The sequence below is a fragment of the Pteronotus mesoamericanus genome, unplaced genomic scaffold (genome assembly GCF_021234165.1).
Source record: "Pteronotus mesoamericanus isolate MK-2021 breed Mesoamerican mustached bat unplaced genomic scaffold, CSHL_Meso_final contig_46, whole genome shotgun sequence".
NCBI classification, from domain to species: Eukaryota; Metazoa; Chordata; class Mammalia; order Chiroptera; family Mormoopidae; genus Pteronotus; species Pteronotus mesoamericanus.
Genome location: NW_026555170.1, coordinates 8,157,768 through 8,179,692, shown reverse-complemented (window position 1 = coordinate 8,179,692; position 21,925 = coordinate 8,157,768). Strand labels below are relative to the sequence as shown.

The following is a 21,925-nucleotide window of genomic DNA, read 5'->3' as shown; positions in this document are numbered from 1 at the left end:
AGTTCACTGTGGCTGTAGTTCAGGGTACAGGAAGAACAGTCACAGGAAATTGAGTTGCCCATATAAGATGAAATTGGCTTTAGAAGTCATGCTCAGGAATATGAGCTTTATTTTATGGACAATGGAGACAATATCTACATAGAGGAGCTTTTCTTTCCTTAGTGTTGGAAGCAGTAGTTGTAATAGCAACTATTTGTCAAAGTCCTCTAACAAGGCTCTATAGCTAGTTCTATAAGGTCTTGTACTAAGCAATTTACATGTATTACTTAATGTTCACAATTCTCTGAGGCAGATACTTCTGTTATCCCCATTTAAGGGGCAAGCACACTGAAGTTTAGGGATGTTAGGACACCCGGAGAAATCCCTGGATTACTCTGTATTAGAGGCGAGCTGCAGCTCGGAGGAAGAGCACGTGCATGGGCCTGCGACGCCCCGAACTCATCCTCATCACTCAGGAGTCCATGCTCGTGGCTTTGTTTCCAGGTCAGCTCTACGGAATCTCAAGTTTGTTCCTTTCATACGTTAATATAGATTTTGAAATACAGATTTAGAAATAATCAATTGCAAAAAAGCACAATAGTGACCAATGGCCAGTCCTTTCATCATGAGCATTAAAGCTGCCTCATTGGATCATCTGCCAATATCATATTCACATTTTGTAATATCTGAAAATCAGTGCAAAACACCAAGGTTAATAATACCTCTTAAATAAACTTTTAAAATTTAGAATAATTTTACCAAAAAGTTGCAACGGATTATGGGATAGTACTTGGACAAAGTTTTATATCATTTTTTGCCTTCCCAGCTCATCTCTTATTTCCTAAACTCTACCAGACAGGTGGTTGCGTCACAACAATCCCAGCAGAAAGAGCCAGGCCCAGTCTGGCAACGCCTGGGGTTGCTGTGTTCAGTCGGTGTGCAGAGCAGGATGTTATCTAGACCAGCTCAGCCGGGGACATGACAGCTGTGCCGTGGGGGAGGCCTGTGGTCGTTTGCTCTCCTTTCCAGGAAGATAAATTCACTACCGTAGGTGGGATTGCAACATACTCTATGTTGTTTAATCATTTGGTATTACACATTGTTGTTTTTTTTTTAATGTATTGATTTGAGAGAGAGAGAGAGACGAAGGACAAGAGAGAAAGAGAAACAACAATTTGTCAGCCCTCTTATTTATGCATTCACTTGTATCTGCCCTGACCAGGAATCAAACCCGCACCCATGGCATATCAGGACGACACTCTAACCAACTGAGCAATCCGGCTAGGGCCGCGTGCTGCTTTTATTCTCTTCACAAATTATTGCCAGGAAATTAAGGCAAGTGACTAGTAAATTAAGATTACTGTCCTTTCTTTTATTTCCTTTCAGCAAAGTTGTTTGAAAACTATATTTATGAAAGTTGGGAATTACAATCCTACACCCTGGGTTTCAACTGCCAGGTAAAAGAAAAAAAATATTGTCTCAAAGGAATTCACGGCTAAACCTTTGCCTTTAAATGCCCTGGTTGCATTAAGTGGTAAAATAAGATGTAAAGTGATCCCATTGAGATGTTACACCAAGGGATCAAATTGGTTTCTACCTTACAAGCAGGGCATTCCTTCCTACTGACTTCAAGAGCGAGGATGACAAACAAGGATGTGGTGAATTGATACTCATGAGGGTTCAAGTTTTCAAAATAGTAGCTGAAGGCATCTAAAGACTTGACTATAACACTTTTTTTTGGACACTCATAAACAATTACAAATTATAAAACTGTAGAATTACACAGGGGTAATAAAATGAACACACAAAACTATAAATTATTTGGATTGTAAAATAAATGCCAAAATGCACAATGCAGAAACTCACAACAACTATATATTTGAGAACTGAAGATGAATGTTCTAAGCATTTATTTGGCTTACTAATCATCAGGGAGGAGGCAGATCAAATAATTATGAAACTGAGGTAGGGCAATAAGGAATAAGTTCAGACAAGTGCTGGGAGTGGTCAGGGAGCAGGTATGAACTTCCTCTCCCTATAAACTCTTTGCATTCAACAACACACAAGGTTGGGAAAGATGTTTTGATAGTCAGGAAGTTAGATTCCACACCCAAGAGCCTGTGTGAATGTGCAATGAAAAAGGAAACTTCACTGGGGAAAGCACTCATTACACAAAGAGTGCGAGACCATGAAAAGGGCAAAACTAGGGAGTTAGGTAGATTCACAGGAGCATACGAACAAGATCAGTGCCCCAGGATCCTATGTGATATACACTTGATGCCTAGAGAAAAGAGAGACTGGAAATATGGAAGTACCTATTGAATTGGGCAGTTTTAAAATTTCTGATGGTGTATTTCTGGGATTTAGAACTGGAAGTCTTGCCCTGACCAGTGTGGCTCAGTTGGTTGGGCAATGTCCTGCAAAGTGAAATGTCCGGTTTGATTCCTGGTCAGGGCACATGCCTGGATTGTAGGTCTGGTTCCATTCCAGGTTGGAGCGCATACGAGAGGCAACTGATCCATGTTTGTCCTTCAAATCAGTTTTTCTCCCTCTCTTTCCTGCACTCAAAAAAAAAAAAAAAAAAAAGAGGAGCCCTGGCTGGTGTGGCTCCTTGGACTGAGCACCAGCCTGTGGACTGAACAGTTACTGGTTCCATTCCCGGTCAGAGCACATGCCTGGACTGCGGGCCAGGTCCCCAGCTGGGGGCGTAAGAGAGGCAACGGATCTTTATTTCCCTCACACATGTTTCTCTTCCACTCTGCTTCCTTTTCCCTCTCTCTAAAATAATAATAATAAATAAAATCTTTAAAAACCTTGTCTAATAAATAAAAAATGTTTAAAAACCCTAGGTTAACTTGGGTAACTTCCAAAACTGGAAGTCTTTATACAATAGATCTTCATACCCAAAGATAACAACTAAATTTCAGCTTGGGTGCCAACTGTGACTAACTGTACTCACTGCTTTGGGCACTGTGTTGGGAAGGATCTGGAGCTGTTTTCAGGTTCAGAAGAATGGAATGCCATGAGTGACTAGTAATGTCAGTCATGGGTTAGAAAGCAGGGTGTGGCACCATATGCACCTATCTGTCATCCCTGACGTGCACTCCCTTCATTCTGCCGACGGGAAAACTGATAACCTGAGACGGAAAGTCCTGAATTCTGGTCTCCTGACTCATAATATAATGCTGAATTTAATTTATCACATTGCCTCTTTGTCTCACTCAGTGTTAAGTGTTAGTAAATATTCATTTAGGCTTAATAAACATCAATGTCAGGTAGCTTTGGGAATGATCACATCAATGTTCTCTCTTCTAAAGCCACTGCACAATTAATTTGGGAAATACCAAACAATTCCCTGAATGAAAATAGTATGAAGTCACTAGAAATGAAAATGGTATTTGATGATGGCGAGCATCCTTTCTAACTCTAAATGCTTTCTAAATATCCCTAAATTGTATCTCTCTCTTTCTCACTCGAAGGTAATATCAGATAAAAACCTGTTTACTTGCTCCATATAAATGATTGAAATAAAACCCTCAAGTTATAAAGCAAACTTCTACCAAGAAAATGTATAGTATTCACTCAATGTAACAGTCAAAAGCATGAACTAGAGTTTGACTTGCTCTACTACTTACTGGTTTTGTGATCCTGGGCAAGTTACTCAATCTTTTTATACTCAGTCTGAAGTACAATGGGAAAAATAATAGCACATACCTTATGGGTTGTGAGGATTAGAGGAGTAAGTATATGTAACGTTCTCAGAACCTGCTCCGCAGTCGGCCCATAGTGAGCGCTATGTAGGTAAGCGTGGGCCAATGTTATTATGATGGGACAGCACCTCGTCCTCGGTGAAGCCTTTCCTGCTTGCCAATCCCTTCATTCTATCCACAAAAAGCTGGTCATACTTTCTTTGAACCCATCACTGTGTCTTACAAAACCTCTCACCCTACATCAGCAATTTTCAACCTGTGGGTTGTGGCAGGCATGCTGGTGAATCACAAGAATTTTTAAGAAATGCTATACCTCATGATTTAGTCAAGGGCACTGATCTCTCTTCCATTAGATTATCAAATTAAAAAAAATGACAACAGCCAACACAACAATAACCATCTGGTATGAATGAATCAAGATTATACCTATTTTTTTGTCAGATCAGCAAAAAATATATTTTTGGTGTGCTGCAGAATTTTAGTAATTAGCTTGTATGTCATGAGATGAAAAAGGTTGAAAATCGCTGCCCTATAGTGATTTTCATTTTTTATTGTGATGGTAAGACAGGTGTTTTATACTGTGACCTCATATATAGGAACCTGTATTATCTGAAACAGAAGTTCACAAAATAGTGCTTGCCCATACTGTTCATATTGCACTCCAGTATTTACTTTTGACATTTCATTTTGTAAAAACTGCAGCTTTGAGTGATTTGGGCTACACAGATGTATAGATTTTTCAAAATTCAGCAAATGTATGTTAAAGATTCATGCATTTATTATATACTTCTAAAAAGATTTTATTTATTTATTAATAGAGAGAGGGGGATGGAGGGAGAAAGGGAGGGAAAATAACATCAGTATAGAGAGAAAAACATCAGTTGGTTCCCTCTTGTGTGCACCCCGACCAGGGACCGAATCTATAACCTTCTGCTTTGCAGGACGATGCCCAACCAACTGAGACACACTGGTCAGGACGTTTTATTCTATGTAAATTTTATGAAAATAAACTAATATTCTAGTTAATGATATAATGTTGAAGTATTTGGGGGAGTACATTGATAGCTCTAACTTATTTTGAAATGAACTAAAAACTAAGATAAATTGATGGATAGACAGATGGATGGTTAGATATATGATAAAGTACATATAGTAAAACATTTATGGTAGAATCTAGGTGGTGAGCATATGGGAATTCACTTTGAAATTCATACATATTATATGTATATATATTACATATACTATATATATAAAATTAGTGATCCCTTAAATGAAGTGTTAAATGAACACAAAGTTGACGTATTTTCAGCCATTAGAGAAATACTATGCAGTAGAATAGAAAAATGTAGATAAAAAAAGAAAAATGTAGATAAAATAATGTTAAGTCACAATATCAGAACACTGTTTTATACTCACATGGATTACAAGTATGTAGAAGGAGCATTTAAATAGCTACAGATTAAAGCCCTGGACAGGTGGAGTGTCATCCCATACACTAAAAGGTTGTGGGTTTGATTCCTGGTCAGGGCACATATCCCACTGGGGAGCATATGGGAGGCAACTGATAGATGTTTCTTTCTCACATCGATGTTTCTCTCTCTCTCTCTCACCCTCCTTTCTCTCACTAAAATCAATGAACATATCCTTGGGTGAGGATTAAGAGAAAGAGAGAGAACAGACAGAAATCATACAAAAAACAACAAGAAATAAAACAAGCAAAAAAGAAAGAGAAGCCAGGCAGATGAACCTTGAAAACATTATGCTAAATGAAAGAAGCCAGTCACGAGGACAACATATTATGTGATTCAATTTAAATAGAACGTCCAGAATAGGCAAATCTACAGAGACAGGAAGTAGATTAAAGGTTGTCAGGGGATGGAGGTTCAAAGGGTGAGGGCTAAGAGGCAGGCAGTTCTGGTGATGGTTGCGTAAGGATGGGAATATACGAGAGTATGGAAGCCATTGAATTGCAAACTTTGAATGGGTGAGTTGTATGGTAAGTGAATTATATCTTGTAAAGCTGTTTTAAAAAAACAAAACAAAATAAAACAGAGATAGACAGATAGATCAGACAATCAGGAAGTGCTCCCAATGGCTAAGCTAGAATTATTTGAACAGCAAATAACATACTGGATTATAACCCTTAACAGGAAGACAAGCAACACAATTAAAAAATGAACAGACCTGAAAATACATTTGAACAGAGAGGATACATGAATGGCTAATAAGCACTTGTAAAGATGTTCAACATCATTAATCCTTAGTAAAATGCAAATTAAAACCACGAGATACTACCTCACACCCACTTGAATGACTGTAATTAGAAAGGCAAAAAATAAGTGCTGGCCAGGATGTGGAGACACTGGAATCCCCATCAAGTGCTGGTGCGAACATAAATGTTATAGCCACTTTGGAAAACAATTTGCAGTTTGTTAAAAAGTTAAACACTAATTTATCATATTATCTAGCAATTCTACTTCTAAGTATAAACTCAAGAACAGAAACCATATGTGCACAAAAAAGACTTGTACATGAATGTTCACAGAAGTGTTATTCATAATAGCCCCAAAGTAGAAACAACCCAAATGTGTATCAGCTAATGCAGAGATAAACAAAACATGATATATCTATATACAACAGAAAACAATCCAACAATAGAAAGGAGCAAAATACTGCTACATGCTACAAAGAATGGATGAATCTTGAAAACACTGTTAAGTGAAAGAAGTCAGTTGCAAAATTCTACCTATTATATAATTCCATTATATGAAATATCCAGAAAAGGCAAATCTATGGGTAGAAACCCTATTAGTGGTCACCTAAGGCCAGGAGAGGGAGGTTCTGGGAAAAATGGGGATGGGATTTCTTTTTGGGATGAGGTACATCTTTTAACACTAGATTGTGGATTTGTACCACTTTGTAAATTTACTAAAAATCATTCTATATATATACCTTGTACAAAGCTCAGAGCTAGCATGGAATATAAGCAGGGTAATAAGCAGAAAAAGAAGGGAATTATACCAAAATGTATTTTGCTTAAACCTAGATGGTAGGACTAGGGGAAATTTTTATTCTCATCCTTACTTTATTTCCCAAGTTTTAAGAGGTGTGTTACTTTTTAAGTTTTTTTTAATTTATTGATTTTTTTTAGAGAAAGCAGAAAGGACAGAGAGTGAGAGACAGAGAAAGAAACAGCAATTCTGATGCATTCATTGGTTGATTCTTGTATGTGCCCTGACCAGGGACTGAACTGGCAACCTTGGTGTATTGGGACACTGCTCTAATCAAGTGCGCTCTCGAACCAGGGCTAAAGGTGTGTTACTTTTAATGTCATACACAAAAAGTCTGTTTAGAAGTCGAGCTGCATGATATAATTTTGCAAAATTATCCAACTAAAAAATGTTTACTCTGAATAATGAAGCTATTGTTTCATTTATTGTGGCATTTCTAAATGTCATATTTCTTTAAAATAGGCATTGTTTTTCAAAATGGATGTGCTGAGAGCGTCAATTAGTATGGCCCAAGCACAGGAACTATGGAAATAGATACTGCCAGGCTCTGTTTGCCACACCATATCAATGCTTTTCCATAGGCCTCAAGAGCTGTTTCTGAATTTCTCTATACTTTAACCATAGAGCAAACCATAGAGATCAGTAGCCGATTTTCATCTAATTTGGAGCACTTTACTCAGAGTTTGCAAGATGTTACATTCTCTTTTCTTCAGACACTAAAACAATTTGTTTCTTTGTTTCAGGATTTAGTGGAATTCTACAATGATTCAGTGTTCTCATCTGTCAACTGGGAACGACAGCTGTCTCACAGACTTCCTGTGAGGGCCAGATGAGATCAAGGGAGAGTAAAGCACTCACCAGAGCCCCTCTTTTTCCTCCTCATCCTCCCCAGTGTAAGCTAGATAGTCTTCCTATTGCAATTCTACTGAAATTTGACTTCAGGAAATTTGTCACCCATTCTGCCTTTCTTTTTCACCTACTCCCCTAACCCTTGTCCCTATTTTTCTCTCCAAACCTCTCCTTTATCAGGATACATTTTCAGTAGCTTCAGCTGAGACTTTTACTACTGTTAAATCTCTGGGTCAATAAAATATTTCAACAACATTTGATTAATTTGGCATTAAACACATTTATATGTATGCTGCTTTATTTTTTACTCAAACAGTTTTTAAATAGGTAAAACCCTTTAAAATCTTAAATTCCAATCAAATTCAAGATTGGTGGAAATCCTGAAGCTATCAGTTCTACAGAAAAATTAGGAAAACACTTTGAGCATAACCCTTAACAGTAATATCTGAAAAATTTCTAACGCTTCATATATCTCTCAGATCTTGATCTAAAGCCATTTTGGTAAATTTATTAAAAATTCTCAATAAATCCTGGTCCAAAACACAATGTAAGCACAGTTATTTGAACTTTAAAACATTAATAAAGCAGAGACAAGCTGGAAATTTTACTGAAAAGGGTAGATAATATAATTTTGGAGATGTTCAAGTATCAGACTTTCTATCCTAAACTATGGGGGGTGAATGGGAGAATTTTTAAGGTCTTTACTAGCAACATGATTAAAGCAGGGGGAAGAAAAATAGCATTTCAAAACCTAAGGATAAGGAATTTATACACTATTAATAGAACATTACATTCACTGTCTATTTGAAAATACTTGTTTTATTTTTATTCATTAGTCATCTGTGTGTGTGTGTGTGTGTGTGTGTGTGTGCGTGCGTGCGCGCGCGCGCGCGTGGAGTGGGGGATGGAGGTATTGAGAATAGACTGTCCACCAGTTGTTTGCCGGAGAGGTGCTGACTATCAGATCTGGTAGAGGTGGCAGGTGTGCACAGCTTGGCTGGGTCCACATGAGCCTGTTATTGTTATTGGATATCTCACCTTCCACTCTTTTGAGGATAGAAAAGCTGTTTTTCATCAGGTAACTGTACTCAACCTTTCATTATTACAAAGAATGGAGATACCATGTATCCTTTAAAATCAAAATTAAATTTTTTCTTCTAAAATTATCTTTTATTTGGTTTTAGGATCAGGTAATTTATTTTGAAATTTAAACTAGGGAACTAAATTTTTTACTTTAATACAACATGGGCATGGATTAGAAACAGAGAAGAAATAGCCGTATATGGGTTATCTTATTCCAAATTGTTTGGTTAAAATTAGCCACATAAATTAAATATTTGTGCTTTATGACTGAAAATCTTCATTGAACTTTTTTATTATAATGATACCCAATATCTTAGTTTTAAAGAAGCAATGGGGACCAGAGATTTAGAAGATACTCCAGGATTTGATACTATGATTTTACAATGTGTCAATAAGGAGGAACTCCAGGAGAAAACAAGAATTACTATGTAATACTTTCTATTCCTATAATATGGTGAATCAGGTTTCCCCCTCAAGTTAGCAACTACTTCAAACCAGATGTTCCGGATTCAGATAAATTTAACTTCTGAATTTCTTCCCTTAGATTTTATTAATTCTTGTTGGACACCTGATTTCCCATAAAAACTGTGAAAGACATACAAAGATAGATTCTTCTAATACATTTTTCCCTCTTCGGAAGAGTACTGAGTGACCTAATAGTATTGCATTAGAATTCAAGTGACAGGCTTGTAAGGTGCTCTTACAGAGTCAAGTACAATGTTACAGATTTTAAATTCAAATCAAACTAAAGGAATTTAATATTAAAGTTTGATACGCTGATGGCTCCTATCATTTTGTGTCAAACAAAGAAGAAACAAACAAGTACACAAAACCTCACTGGGGTGCAGAGGAATCTCACTTTACACAAAATATATCTCTGAGAAGTCAAATATAAATTGAATTTAAGTGTCATGCTGAAATTAATGGAAAATGTTTATATAAACTAATCACTCCATACTTTATTTAAAATTAATTTGTTTCAACATTATGAAGTCTTTTACCCTAATGTTCACATTACCTGGGGGGAAAAGTTAGTTACCTTGTGACTGTTTTTCCATAAAAAGACATATGAAAAAAAGAATACTATGAAAGTAGAGCTAGGCATGAAAGGTATTAAAATCTTCCTAAAGTGTGTCCTGATTTAAAATCAAGCACTATTAAAAGCTACATTAATACTTTTTGAGGCTGAAGATATCATTAGGAAGATTATGGCTCTTTGTAGATCGTCTCTATTTGGGAATCAGTTTACTTACCCAATAGGATCTTTTTTGATAGTGACATGGCCACAACTAACTCTAATTCAAGGAAGTAATGTTCCCGAGGTTTGATGGTGGCCGTGAAAGACCTCCACTGCTACATGAAAGGCCTTATTCACTCTGTAATAAAACGTGCAAACATGATGCAATATACCAACTCATGAAGAGAGATGAGAAGAGGGGAAAACACTTACACAGTGCTTACTAAACAGCCAGGCGCTGTTTTGAACTCTTTACCTATATTCATTGAATTGTCACAGTAGCTCTGTGAGTTAGAGACTGATTTTATCTTCACTTTCCAGATACGAAACTTAGTCACTTGCCAAAGGGCACTCAGTAAAACGATGGAGGAAGGACCCGGTTCCTGCGGGCCGAGTGTCAGCGTCTGGGCTCTCACCACGGCCCTTTCGCTCCAGGCCCTGCTGCAAGACTCTAGGAAGTCAGTGACGGCCAGAATAACATGGACGCACAATTTCACTGCCTACTCACTATTATAGTATACCTAGCTCCCACTCTCTATACAAAACCATTTACTGGTTAATATCGACATTTTGGCAGTTCAATCCTGACCCTGAGGCATAATACAAAAGGCAAAATTGTAACAGATTATTTACTTTTAGTTGATCTCAACATGGAGCCTAAAATGTCTCAAAAGTGGCTCAATCAGAAAATGTAAAAATTTAGGACAGTAGAGTCCATACGACTATATTTACCACAGTTTAACATTTGTGGTTAGATCTAAACTTACCAAAATTCTTATGTCTGATTTGCTCTTAGTGAGTTCAACTAATCTCCTTTTCTAGTTCCAATAAATAAAACATGCCCAGCAAATGTTGTCCAAGGCAAGTTTGCAGACACGTATCTGAATTTAGCATCATTCTTGTTCAGATCAGATGTCAGGGGAAAGGCAGAGCCTTTCAGGTGCCTTCCTTGGCTGCCCTTTGCTAGGAGTCTTTTTGGTTTCCTCAGTTTCACGATAAAGTGTAGCAACATGTTACAGCTCCCGCTGAAACGGTAAATGGGAGATTCAAGTTGTCAGACAAGAAGCCTGCCCAACTGTTGCCAGAGGACATTCATACTTAAATCTATACTCATTTTTATGATCTTTGAATAGCAGGGAAAAAAAGTCACATTAACTTTAGTGGTGGTCAAATAAAAATATTTCAACAGCAGGACAATAATAAGTAACTTTACCTTAAATAGTGAGTGACTTAAACTCTAAAATGCCAAGAGTATAGAGAAGCAAGAAAGACAGAGTAATTTTGTAATCTCCCAGAATCTTTTTGTGAAAATGGTGAGAATAGTTAGGACAGAAAAGAAAAAATTCTACTGACAACATCTTTACCAAAAAACTAGGTAAAAATCATCCCCTGGAACTCTAGAACAGCAATTTTTCAAATGGTGTGCCACACACATGTGCTGCAAAAATTTTTAAAACATGTTATACCTGACTAGTTAGTTAGGGGAACTGACATCTTTTCCCTTAGATTGTCAAATAAAAAAATGACAACAGCCAATAGAGTAACTGCTGTCCATTGTCACTCAATCAAAATTATACCTATTTTTTTTGTCAGATCAGCAAAAAATACATTTTTTGGTGTCCACAGAATTTTAATAGTTAGTTCATGTGTGCCATGAGATGAAAAAGGTTAAGAACTGCTGCTGTAGAACACTAACAGGTAGGATCAAACCACTCTTAGCGACAAGAAGCGGGTGACCACAACTGTTCTGACAGAATGAAGGTTCAAAAAAGTGGAATTGTAAGGGTCAAAAGAGCCAAGGACCCCAGAAATAACCAGGTCATCAATCAAAGAAAGCCCCCAACCCTTGCAGGGAAAACCATGTGGCTGAATCTAGGAGACACACAGTGGGAACTGAAAGGATGACTTGCGGGTTCTCTTTTGCCAATGAGTGCAAGGAAAGATCTGGTCCCAAACCCTGAAGGCCTGGGAACACCCAGCAGAACCTCTTTTATAGAAGAAAAGGCCCCGCATGAGGAGAAAATGTTGAGGGTAGGACACAATATATGTGTTAAAAGACAGCTAGCTGGCCCTGGCTGGTGTGGCTCAGTGGAATGAGTGCTGGCCTGCGAACCAAAGAGCTGCTGGTTTGATGTCCAGCGTAGGGCACGTGCTGGGGCTGCGGACCAGGTCCCCAGGAGGGGGCGTGCGAAATGCAATCACACATCGGTGCTTCCCTTTCTCTCCCTCCTTTGCCCTCTCCAAAATTAATAAATAAAGTTTAAAAAAAAAAGAAAAAGACAGCTAGCTATCAACTAAGGCTGATAAATAGCTAGATCAGGGTGCTATTTCATATATTACTGAAATTGAAACCACTAGACATTATGTGCTGTGCTGCCTGGTGGGCTACATTAGGAAGTATACTGCACACCCATTGAACAGGTATTTTTGCCAAAAAACTTAATACCTGAATCAGACCTGGCCTCCCCACCTAACTTCTAGTTTATAGATAATATAGAGGGGAAAGGAATATGCCCAATAACATATAAAAAATGCAATCAGCCAAGTGTGGGAAATTCTACAGGTTAAATTAACCTTGTCTCCTCAACAAATAGCACGATGATGGGGAGTGAGGGGAGGGCAAATCATAAAGAAACCAAAGACATACCAGCTAAATGAAATATATAGATTTTGTGTGGACCAGGCATTAGACTGTATAAAGGAATAACTGTTCATTTTGTGGGTGTGATAGTGGTGTTTTAGTGGGTGTGTGGGGGGGTTTCTTTTGTCTTTTTTTTTTTTAAACAAGGTCCTAATCTGTTAAAGATACTTAGAGAAGCATGTACCAATATAACAATATGATGCCTGGGATTTACTTTAAAACATTCTTGGGGTGTGCCACGGGAGCGTGAGGGAGGCCGAGAATTCTGCTGAGCTTGTCAAGGAGGTGCTAGGAGCACAGCTCCCCATCTTGAATTGAAAATTCATGGACGAGAAGTTATCATTGAAGTTAAATGCTGGCAGGTATGTCGCAGGAATAGTGTGAGGATTTGATCTTTTTTTGAATCTCGAGACAGATGAATGTGTGATGATGGCAAATAGTGGGCAGCAGAACAATACTGGAATTGTGGTAATATGAAGAAGGAGGATCATCATGTGCTCTCTGGAAAAATCAATTGCACATGTCTCCTCTCCAAAGGGCCCGCTTTACTATGAAAAATGGGCCACATACACTTATCAAATTTCTTGTTAAATACATTTTTTTATCAGTCAAAAAAATCCTGGTGGGCTCTCATGGGAGCACACCTATGCCTTCTGTCCTTCTCAGGCATGCGTCTTTACTGCTTTCTCCCTAAAATCTAAAGGTTCCCACAGGACTTGCAACCATGGGAGCAATGGATAGTGGCAGCTCAACCCTGGCTGCCCCCCTGGTCTTGTCGCCCCTTTTTCTCTCACTTTTCAGTGAGTTAACAGCATCCCTGCCATGGCTCTTCTTTCCTATAACATTTCTAAGGAGGCAAAGCAGAGCATCGCCTAGGCTCTCTCCTCCTGCTTCTTCTACCCTAAGCTCTTCCTTTGTTTCACTGTCTGCAGCTGTAATAAATGTGCTCTCAAAAACAAAATTTAAAATATGCACAATTTAAAATATGGGATCTCTATATTAAAACCTATAAAACAAGGAACTAAGACAGTAAGAGTTACTTTTAAATATTTTTCTTCATTGATTTTTTTTTTAAAGAGAGAGAGGAAGGGGGAGAAAGAGAAACATCAATTTGTTGTTCTTATTTATGCATTCTTGTACATGCCCTGACCTGGGATTGAACCCGCAGCATTGGTGTATCAGGACAGCACTCTAACCAACTGAGCTACATGACCAGGACATCAATAAGAGTTACTTTTAAATGATCTTAAAAATTCTTTTTTTTTTTTTGAGGGGCAATTGTCATGTACTTTACGTTAGTCTATTAATAGAAAGACAAAACTAAAGGTCAGTGTTGTCTGAAAATATGTTGTTATAAAAAAGTAAGCTTTTGTAAATTTTGCCAAATTTAAAACATTGTCCAAAGAGAAAACTGTAGGTAACACAGATTTTCCAGGCAAGACATCTGTGTATGGTATCATTCTTTTGAACATTCTCCCCCGCTGCACCAACAGGAGACAAGCCACATTTCCAAGATTGTTAAATTATTACCTAGGAAAGTTTTGGCAACTTTCCATTTAGTCACATTTTCCAGTCATTTGGTTCTCATGTTTATAGACCTAGTTGTTCACTTTTAGCCAATGTCCAGGAGAGACTCAGCTCCAGGCAATTCTTTGTTTTATTTCCTTCAATTTTGACATCTATGTGGGTTAGCTATTATACAATATTATCACAGCCTACTGCTTTCTGACTCATAGTGCCCATGAGACAATTCAGGAATGAACTTGGACTAGAATTTTATACAGCATGCTGAGTTTCCTAAAGGTTTTGGTGCCTATTTGTCTATAATCTATGAAGATCCTTTTCCTTTTCTTTACCACACAATATATTATTTAAATAGTTCAAGTGCCCTGCAATGTATTTCTACAATTTTCTTAGCCACAGGCAACTACTGTAATGAGAAGTAGATATCTGATCTTATTTGGCAGGTCAAACCATGGTGCTGATCAAAGCGGACTCCTCCTTTTTTGTTCCATCTGCATTATACAGTTTGCTTCTTTGGTTTTTGAACACATGCCAGCTCTTCTCAAAGATCTTCCTCTGGGCTCTAATATTCATTTCTTCTCTATATTTATAAATGTAAACACTACATAGTTTTCCCAAGTGACTGAATCACCTCAAGCTACCTAAAAAGGCCCTGGCCAGGTAGCTCAGTTGGAGTGTCCTCCCTATATACCAAGGTTGCAGGCTCAATCTGTGGTCAGCACACATATGAAAAAAAACAACCAATCAATGTATCAAGAAGTGGAACAACAAATCGGTGTTTTTCTCTCTCTGCCTCCCTCCCCTCTTCTTCCCTCTCTCTAAAATCAATTAAAAAAAAAAAAACCTACCTAAAAAGGATTTCAAAAGTACAAATGATGTGAAGATCATTCTGTAAGGTGTATAAATGTCTATCTAATCACTATGTTGTATATTTGAAACTAATATTATATGTCAACAATTAAAAATAAAATTTAAAGAAGACAAAAAAAATCAGAGCACAAAAAGTGCATACAATTTGGGAACCACAGACAATAATATTGAGTCCATGGTAGGACAGTAGGAGTCAGAATAGTGAAGGGAGACTTCATTTCTTATTTCCAAATGCATATACATTCACTGACGTATGAGTGGAAACCACTTTCTGTTCTATGCAGGGACTGTGGAAGTGATCCAGAACTCTTATCTCAGCTTTCTCTCCTCTCCATGGAGGTATGAATACTTGTCACAACTTTTTCAGATGACGCAGAAAGATGACTAGATTACCTAAGTGTTTGTGAACCAGTTTAAGCTCTTTGTTAGAAGAATGTCAGGTACATAACCAGCTGGATGTTCAGGAAAGTAATTACAGGGCATTATATAGTTCTCAAAGACAAAGTCGAAACTCTTTGTACATCAGGTTTTATAATAATCGGGAAGAAGGCATCTGAGTGTTAACGACTCTGAACTTACTTAAAAGCCTGGACTTCCTTAACATACTTTTGCAGTTAGGGATATCCAACCTTTTGGAGTCTGTGGGCCACACTGAAGGAAGAAGAACTGTCTTGGGCCACAGATTAAATACACAAACACTAACAAAAACAAAAAAAATCTCATAGTGTTTTAACTAAATTTACAATTTTGTGTTGGGCTGCATTCATAGCCATCCTGGGCCGAGGATTGGACACCCCTGGACATAATATATGTACATAATATATAACAGGTCCCTTTTTGATCAGAAAGAACAAGCACACAGGTGTTAAGATTAGCTAATAGAAAAGAAAAAAAAACCCTAAAATTCTAAATTGGTTAAAGATAAAGGCATTCGTGACGATCATCAGTAGTATACTGAAACTGAGAGAGTAAATGGGAGTGCAGGAGGGATGGACAGACTGAAGAAAGGACAGAACAAATAGGAAGCGTCAAGGATGACTGAAAAGGAAATGACTCAGCCACAGTGCAGGGAGGGAGTTCCAGTTAGGTGAATTGTAGGCGATAATATCCTGGGAAAGCTCATGACCTATGAAAGGCAAGATTCTAGGAGATCACTGCAGAGCGTCCTCAGGAGTCATGGACACAAAGGCCAACGTCAAGAGTGTAAAAAAATATTCTCTCAACAAAGGAGAAAATCTTGGTGTCTTTTACTTTTAATACTTGGGGCAGTTCTGGTCATTGAACTGTAAAAGATAACTGGTATGTTGGTAGCAAAAATTAATAAAAGTGATTAAGGGGAAGAAAAAATCATATTAGTTTAGTCTAAATTTAAGTTATTCATCAAATGTTTATTGGGGATCTCAACGTCCCAGACACTGGCGGTACAGCTTTGTACAAGGGAGTCATGGGTGCTCCCCTCTAGGAGGCAGCCCTGCAGATAAATGACTATGGTCTGGGAAAAACATGGCCAAAACTTGCATTGACATTAATAAAAACATGATTGAAATGAATGTAGACATGGTCAATAGGAATTCTTCAAATAGCACAGTAGAAATTTTAAAAGAGACAGTTTTAAGATCCATCTGGACATAGCCAGCTAGATGTTCAGGTTAAGTAATTATTAAACATAATCTTAAGGAAGGCAGGGTGGTTCACGTTAAGTAATTTGCCTAAAACTAGACTGGAAAGTCTGAAGGCAGGGACTATGTCTGCTTGGTTCACAGTGGATCATCAGGGACTAGCAGAGTATCTGAAAAATAGTGGCCAGTCAAGAAATTAAAATAAATAAATAAATAAATAAATAAGTGAAGCAAAGACCTGCAGTACCTGCTATGTGCAGGTGCTAGTAGGAGTTTCTCTGACCAGCATATAGACAATTTAAATATTGTAGTAAGTAATAGGAGATAAGCATGAGATACTATTAGGTCGGGGTCTCTAACTATTTCAGAGATTTGAAAAGCTTCTTAGAGAAGTAATACTTGAGCTGAGTTTTGAAAGAAGGTATGGGAAAGGCACTGCTGGGTACAACATGTGTTAAATTCCTGTGGAATGAAACATCATTACACACTTGAGGACAGTGCAGTTTGGCTGGAGAGAAGAGCGGGGTGCCACGATGGAGTGATGATAGATTAAGGGATAGGAGCCTCTAGAATCTGAAGGATCTTTATATGCTGTGCTAAAATTTGGGCTTTATTCTAAATCTGGTGATCACTGAAGATTTTAAGCAGAGAATGATAGGATCAGATCCACCTTTTGAAGATCACTCAGGCCATCAGTGGTACTGGGAGGGAGAAGAACAGAGGTAGGAAGGTTTAAACTAAAACACCAATGAAGATAATGGAATAGATATGAAAGATGTTACAGAGAAAGAGATTAGATGTGGGGGCTGAGTGAAATAAAGGTACTAGAATGACTGCCAGGTCTCAGGTTTGGCTGTAGTGCCACTTAAGATAGATAATAGAAGAGGAAAAGAGTTTTTTGGTTTTCTGAAGGTAAATGGGGAGGGGAAAAATGATTATAAACCTAGCTTTTACTTGAATTTGAGATACTAGTGGGGAATATAAGTGTGCAAGCTCTGCTTCTCTTGATGCCAACATCATGGAGGTCAATCACACTCTCTCAGAAATGTGTCTTGTTGTACACAGGTCTTCAGGCAGCATGGGATTTCTGAACTTCTATGTGCTAAGAGTCCCCTCAAAAAGGAACAGGGGGCCTCATAAGCAGAGTGATTTAATCGATTTAAAATGGAGAAATAGTCCTTAATAATACTGTAACCAAAGACCTAATTTTGTGTTTAAATAAAACATGGCAGCATGGGTAGCAAGTCCAATCTGTTTTCCAAACCATAACAGGGGAGCAAATACAATAGAACAAGATGTATTACGTTATCTCTTTGAAATTACACACTGAGCGGAAGCCTTTGGGATCTTGCTCCTAGCCATGTGTTGTCAGCTTGGCTCAAATAAACTCATTAAAAATTCAAAAAAAAAAAAAAAAAGAAAGAAAGAAAAGAAAGAAAGAGAAATAAATTACACCCTGTGTGGTTATATGTATTCCACAGTAAAAGTTTTATTTTTAGTAGAGAAAATTAAAAGATGCAACCAATTTTATATGCAATTTTACTGCACAGCTGTAATTATTAAACCTCTTTTTCGAACTTTGTTGTTAAATATTATTTTTGTTCTATTTTTCAACCAAATGGTTATAGTTATATCAACTTCCAGAAACTTAATGGTTCATTAAGAATGTTTCCTGGCACTCTAATTACATAAGAACACACACCATGGTACTTAAGATTAACCTTGTTTTTTATGTGTATATTATATTCACCCAAACAATATTTAATGACCCAAGAAAACATCTTTAGCCCTACATCTAGGATTCTAAACTGTATTCACGACGAATTTTTTTATTTCCATCAAAAGATTCTAGTATGAACTAGGTACTTGCAAGCTCATTCATTTTTTAAACATTAAATTGTAAGTCCAACCAGTCTCCTTCAAAATTATCTTTCTTTTTCTACCCACCATTTAAATATCTAAATTCTTTTTTCTTTTACACTGTACTAGGACAGAATGGACCACCTCAGAAGCTTCTGAGGCTAATGCATTTCTACCACAATTCCTTTAACAAATGTTCTCACTCCTGCAACAACATGCAGAGTTAGTGATCCGAGTATGCAGGTCTAAACTTTTTCATCACCTCCCCATCTCTCAAGGGGAAAAAATGAAAACAGCTCCTGCTCTTCTCTCCAAATCCCAAAACACAACCCGCCCCATAAGAAAGAGGGGAGGCAAAGTGGAACAAGTTGCGACGAGTGACCGGGAGCACAGAATTGTGACCAAAGCCGGGGCTCGAAACGCTGACGGGGTATCATTTATCACATCCGAAAGAATCCAGGCTATTTGCCCAAAGACAGCGTCCCCAAAGCCCCGGAATCCGGCTGACTGGTGCTAAGAACCAGAGAAAGAGCGAGTGACAGGCAAAGAGGCCCGACCCATTGGGACTGCCTGAAACACGCAAGGAATGCAGAAGAAACGTAAGGAATCTGGGACCGGCTGCAGTTGGCCAGAGCGACCGCCAAGGTTAAAACTAAGCTCCAAAGGCAGGCAGGGCGCTGAGACTCTTGGCTGGGTAAAGGCGCCTGTGAGCTGAGTGCGCGAGGGAGGCCTGAGACCGACTCGCTCCCGAAAGTCGGAGTCGCTGGTCCTCTGACCGGTCCCGCAGGCTGTGCACCCCAGCAAGTCTGGGGGCGGGTCTGGGGGCGGGTCTAGGGGCGGGGCCGGGGCTCCTCCGCTCCCTACGGCAGGCCAGACTGCGTCCTCAGTGCGCCTGCGTAGGGTGAGGCCGGACTCTATCTGGCTACTGGGCGTGCTGCGGCAGCGGCGTTCTCTACCCGGCATGCTGCGCGGGAGCGACGGCCCTACGTCTGTCTTTTCCCAACCCTGCCCCCTCTACCCTGTCCCTCCAGGTCCCCCCCTCCCCGCTTTCCCTAAAGTGAGTGAGTGAGACGGGCAGATGGAGGAGGGACTGTAATGGCGGCGGCCGGCAGCTCCCTGCTCTGACCCACGGCAGGGATACAGCAACCATCCCCTCCCCGCCCCACTCCCAGCTGGCCTCCGCCCCGCCGCCGGTGCGGGGCCATCCTCCCCGGCCCTTCCCCCAGCTGTCGGCGTCTCGCCGTGCGCCCCGGCCGGGGCCCCACACACAATGGACGAGCTCGCTGGAGGCAGTGGTGGCGGCCCGGGGATGGCGGCCCCTCCACGGCAACAGCTGGGACCTGGGGGAAACATGAGCCTTTCGCCAGGGGGGAATGGAGCGGCGGGCGGCGGGGGTCCTCCTGCCGCCGAGGGAGCGGGTCCAGCGGCAGGCCCCGAGCTGTCCCGGCCGCAACAGTACACTATCCCAGGGATCCTGCACTACATCCAGCACGAGTGGGCTCGGTTCGAGATGGAGCGGGCGCACTGGGAGGTGGAGCGAGCCGAACTGCAGGTACCTCGCTGGGGTCGGTGTGCGGGACGGCTGCGGCAGCGGGGTTCCCCGTGGGGGGTGGGGACGGGACTTCCCTCATTGGAATCCCGCGGGCTTGGGAAGACCAGAGGAGCCTACCTGTGCGGCTCGGGGGCGTTGGTCCTGGCCACGGTTCCTGTTAGAGTCTTCCTCCCCCTTTCCCGCAGAATCTTGTTCCCAAACCCTCACTAGCTGCGCGGTGCGGGCTTCCTTGGGGCAGCCATTTTGGCTTTTAGTATGGCGTCTGCGGGGGCTCCTCTGGAGGCGGCCTGCCCGGGCCTCCCGGGTTTGGGGCAAAACTCCTCTCTGTGGGATAGTCCGGCGTGGGGCTCTTGAACAGTGAGCTTGCTTTGTTTTGTCTCTTGAGATGGAGGACCCAAGAAGAAAGGCATTTTACCACCTTTTCCCGGATCACCCCCCTTTCCGATTTAGCAAGTCTGGCCCCCTCCCCTGGAGTTGGTGCGCACTTGCCCCTTGACAACCACGCTTCTTTCCAGGGCTGCTACCAAGCACAATGGCTTGCCGCTGACCTGTGAAGTTTTCATTTCCTACCGCCAACTTTAAGTACCTTCACCTGAGATGCTGCCCTATGCACTTAGATCCCTTCAGTTCTTCTTTAGTTTAAGGACTGACTCATCAAGCCTTTTCCATACGGGCATACCTTGGAGATACTGAGGGTTCGGTTCCAGACCACCACAGTGAAGCGAGTGGCAATATTTTTGCTGTTGGAGGGTCTTGCCTTCAATTTGTAAAAAAAACCGCAGTTCTGTGAAGCGCGGTAAAGCGAAGCGCAATAAAACGAGGTATGCCTGTGTTGAAAATTTTTTAAGGTATCCTTCATCTGGCCTTCCTCTCCTCCATCCCCCCTCCTTTTTTTTTTTTTTTTAACCCATAAAAAGCCAAACCAGGCTATCTGTGTTGTCTTTGTGAAAGGACTGAAAAAAAGTTTATTATTAGCTGGAAGTAAAATGTTCTTTTGTCACGTTATTCACAGTGGTGAAGCAAAGTTAAATATCTTAAAGACCCCTCATAATTAAGTCTGAGTCGATCCTCTTCGGGTGAAAATTTGATGGGCTGGTTTACCTAACTTTTGGAAGATGTCGGTAGTTAACGTGTTCACGTTTTGGATTACAGAATGGCTACATCTTTTTAAAAGACTTGTTCAACATTTTTGGGTATTTGTGTTTATTTTTAAATCCTTTCCAGGTCAAATTTAGGCTTAAAAAAAAGGCATGCATCTAAATAGTATTGCACCTGTTCTTCAGATTGATATATATAAATATACACACACACATATATATATGTGTATATATTTATTTAGAATGTCAGCAGTATTGTTCGCTGACATATATGGCATTTATGCCTATGGTGAATAGTTGGGAAAATTTAACTAAGGGATTTTGGATTAATTTAGGGTGTACTCAAAGATAGATCTTTTCAGTTTGATTTTGAACAAGTAAACTTTGACTCTACAATGTAGGTAAAGTTAAACTTTTAAAAAGAATAGTTACATATTTTGACACTTCATCAAGTTTTGCAAAAAGTATAAATTAACACCTTTTAGTCAATTCATTGTTTTAGATTTGTGCTTTGATATATTGTTGTGCTTTTAAAAACATAACTTTCAAAAAGTTTTGTCAAAATTGTCTCTTTTTTCTTTTAACTTGTGTATGTATAGTCTGCTTTAAAATACATGGGATTTATAGGGTTCTGCTGATAAACAACTTTATGTCACACCATGTTGCAAATCTTAACATTTTGTGTGAGTGAAGATAGGCATTTATTTTTAATAATTGTTTTTACAAATGCACGGAAGCTTGGGCTCACTAAATAATACTTTACCAGTTTGAAATAGTGTTATGACCTTTGTACTGTTGTACGAAAGCTTAGATTCTACCACTTTTAAACTTAGTAATTACAGTAGTCATTCATAGGCTTCAATAATGTAAGTAGCAGAAACTGTCTTGTCCAA

General features: G+C 39.5%; 2 protein-coding genes and 1 pseudogene across 2 annotated transcripts in view; 1 reads left to right on the top strand and 2 right to left on the bottom strand.

Moving 5' to 3' along the window:
* AP4S1 (adaptor related protein complex 4 subunit sigma 1) overlaps positions 1-20,221 on the bottom strand; it is a 38,540-nt gene extending 18,319 nt beyond the window's left edge. The window contains exon 1 of the mRNA XM_054577906.1: positions 20,053-20,221. The gene's annotated coding sequence lies outside the window, so the exon portion shown is untranslated. The remainder of the gene's footprint in view (positions 1-20,052) is intronic.
* On the bottom strand, positions 18,502-18,626 carry LOC129074208 (uncharacterized; annotated as a pseudogene).
* STRN3 (striatin 3) overlaps positions 19,387-21,925 on the top strand; it is a 105,221-nt gene continuing 102,682 nt past the window's right edge. Inside the window, exon 1 of the mRNA XM_054577905.1 lies at positions 19,387-19,935. Coding sequence (XP_054433880.1) covers positions 19,654-19,935 — 282 coding nt within the window. The 5' untranslated portion in view covers positions 19,387-19,653. The remainder of the gene's footprint in view (positions 19,936-21,925) is intronic.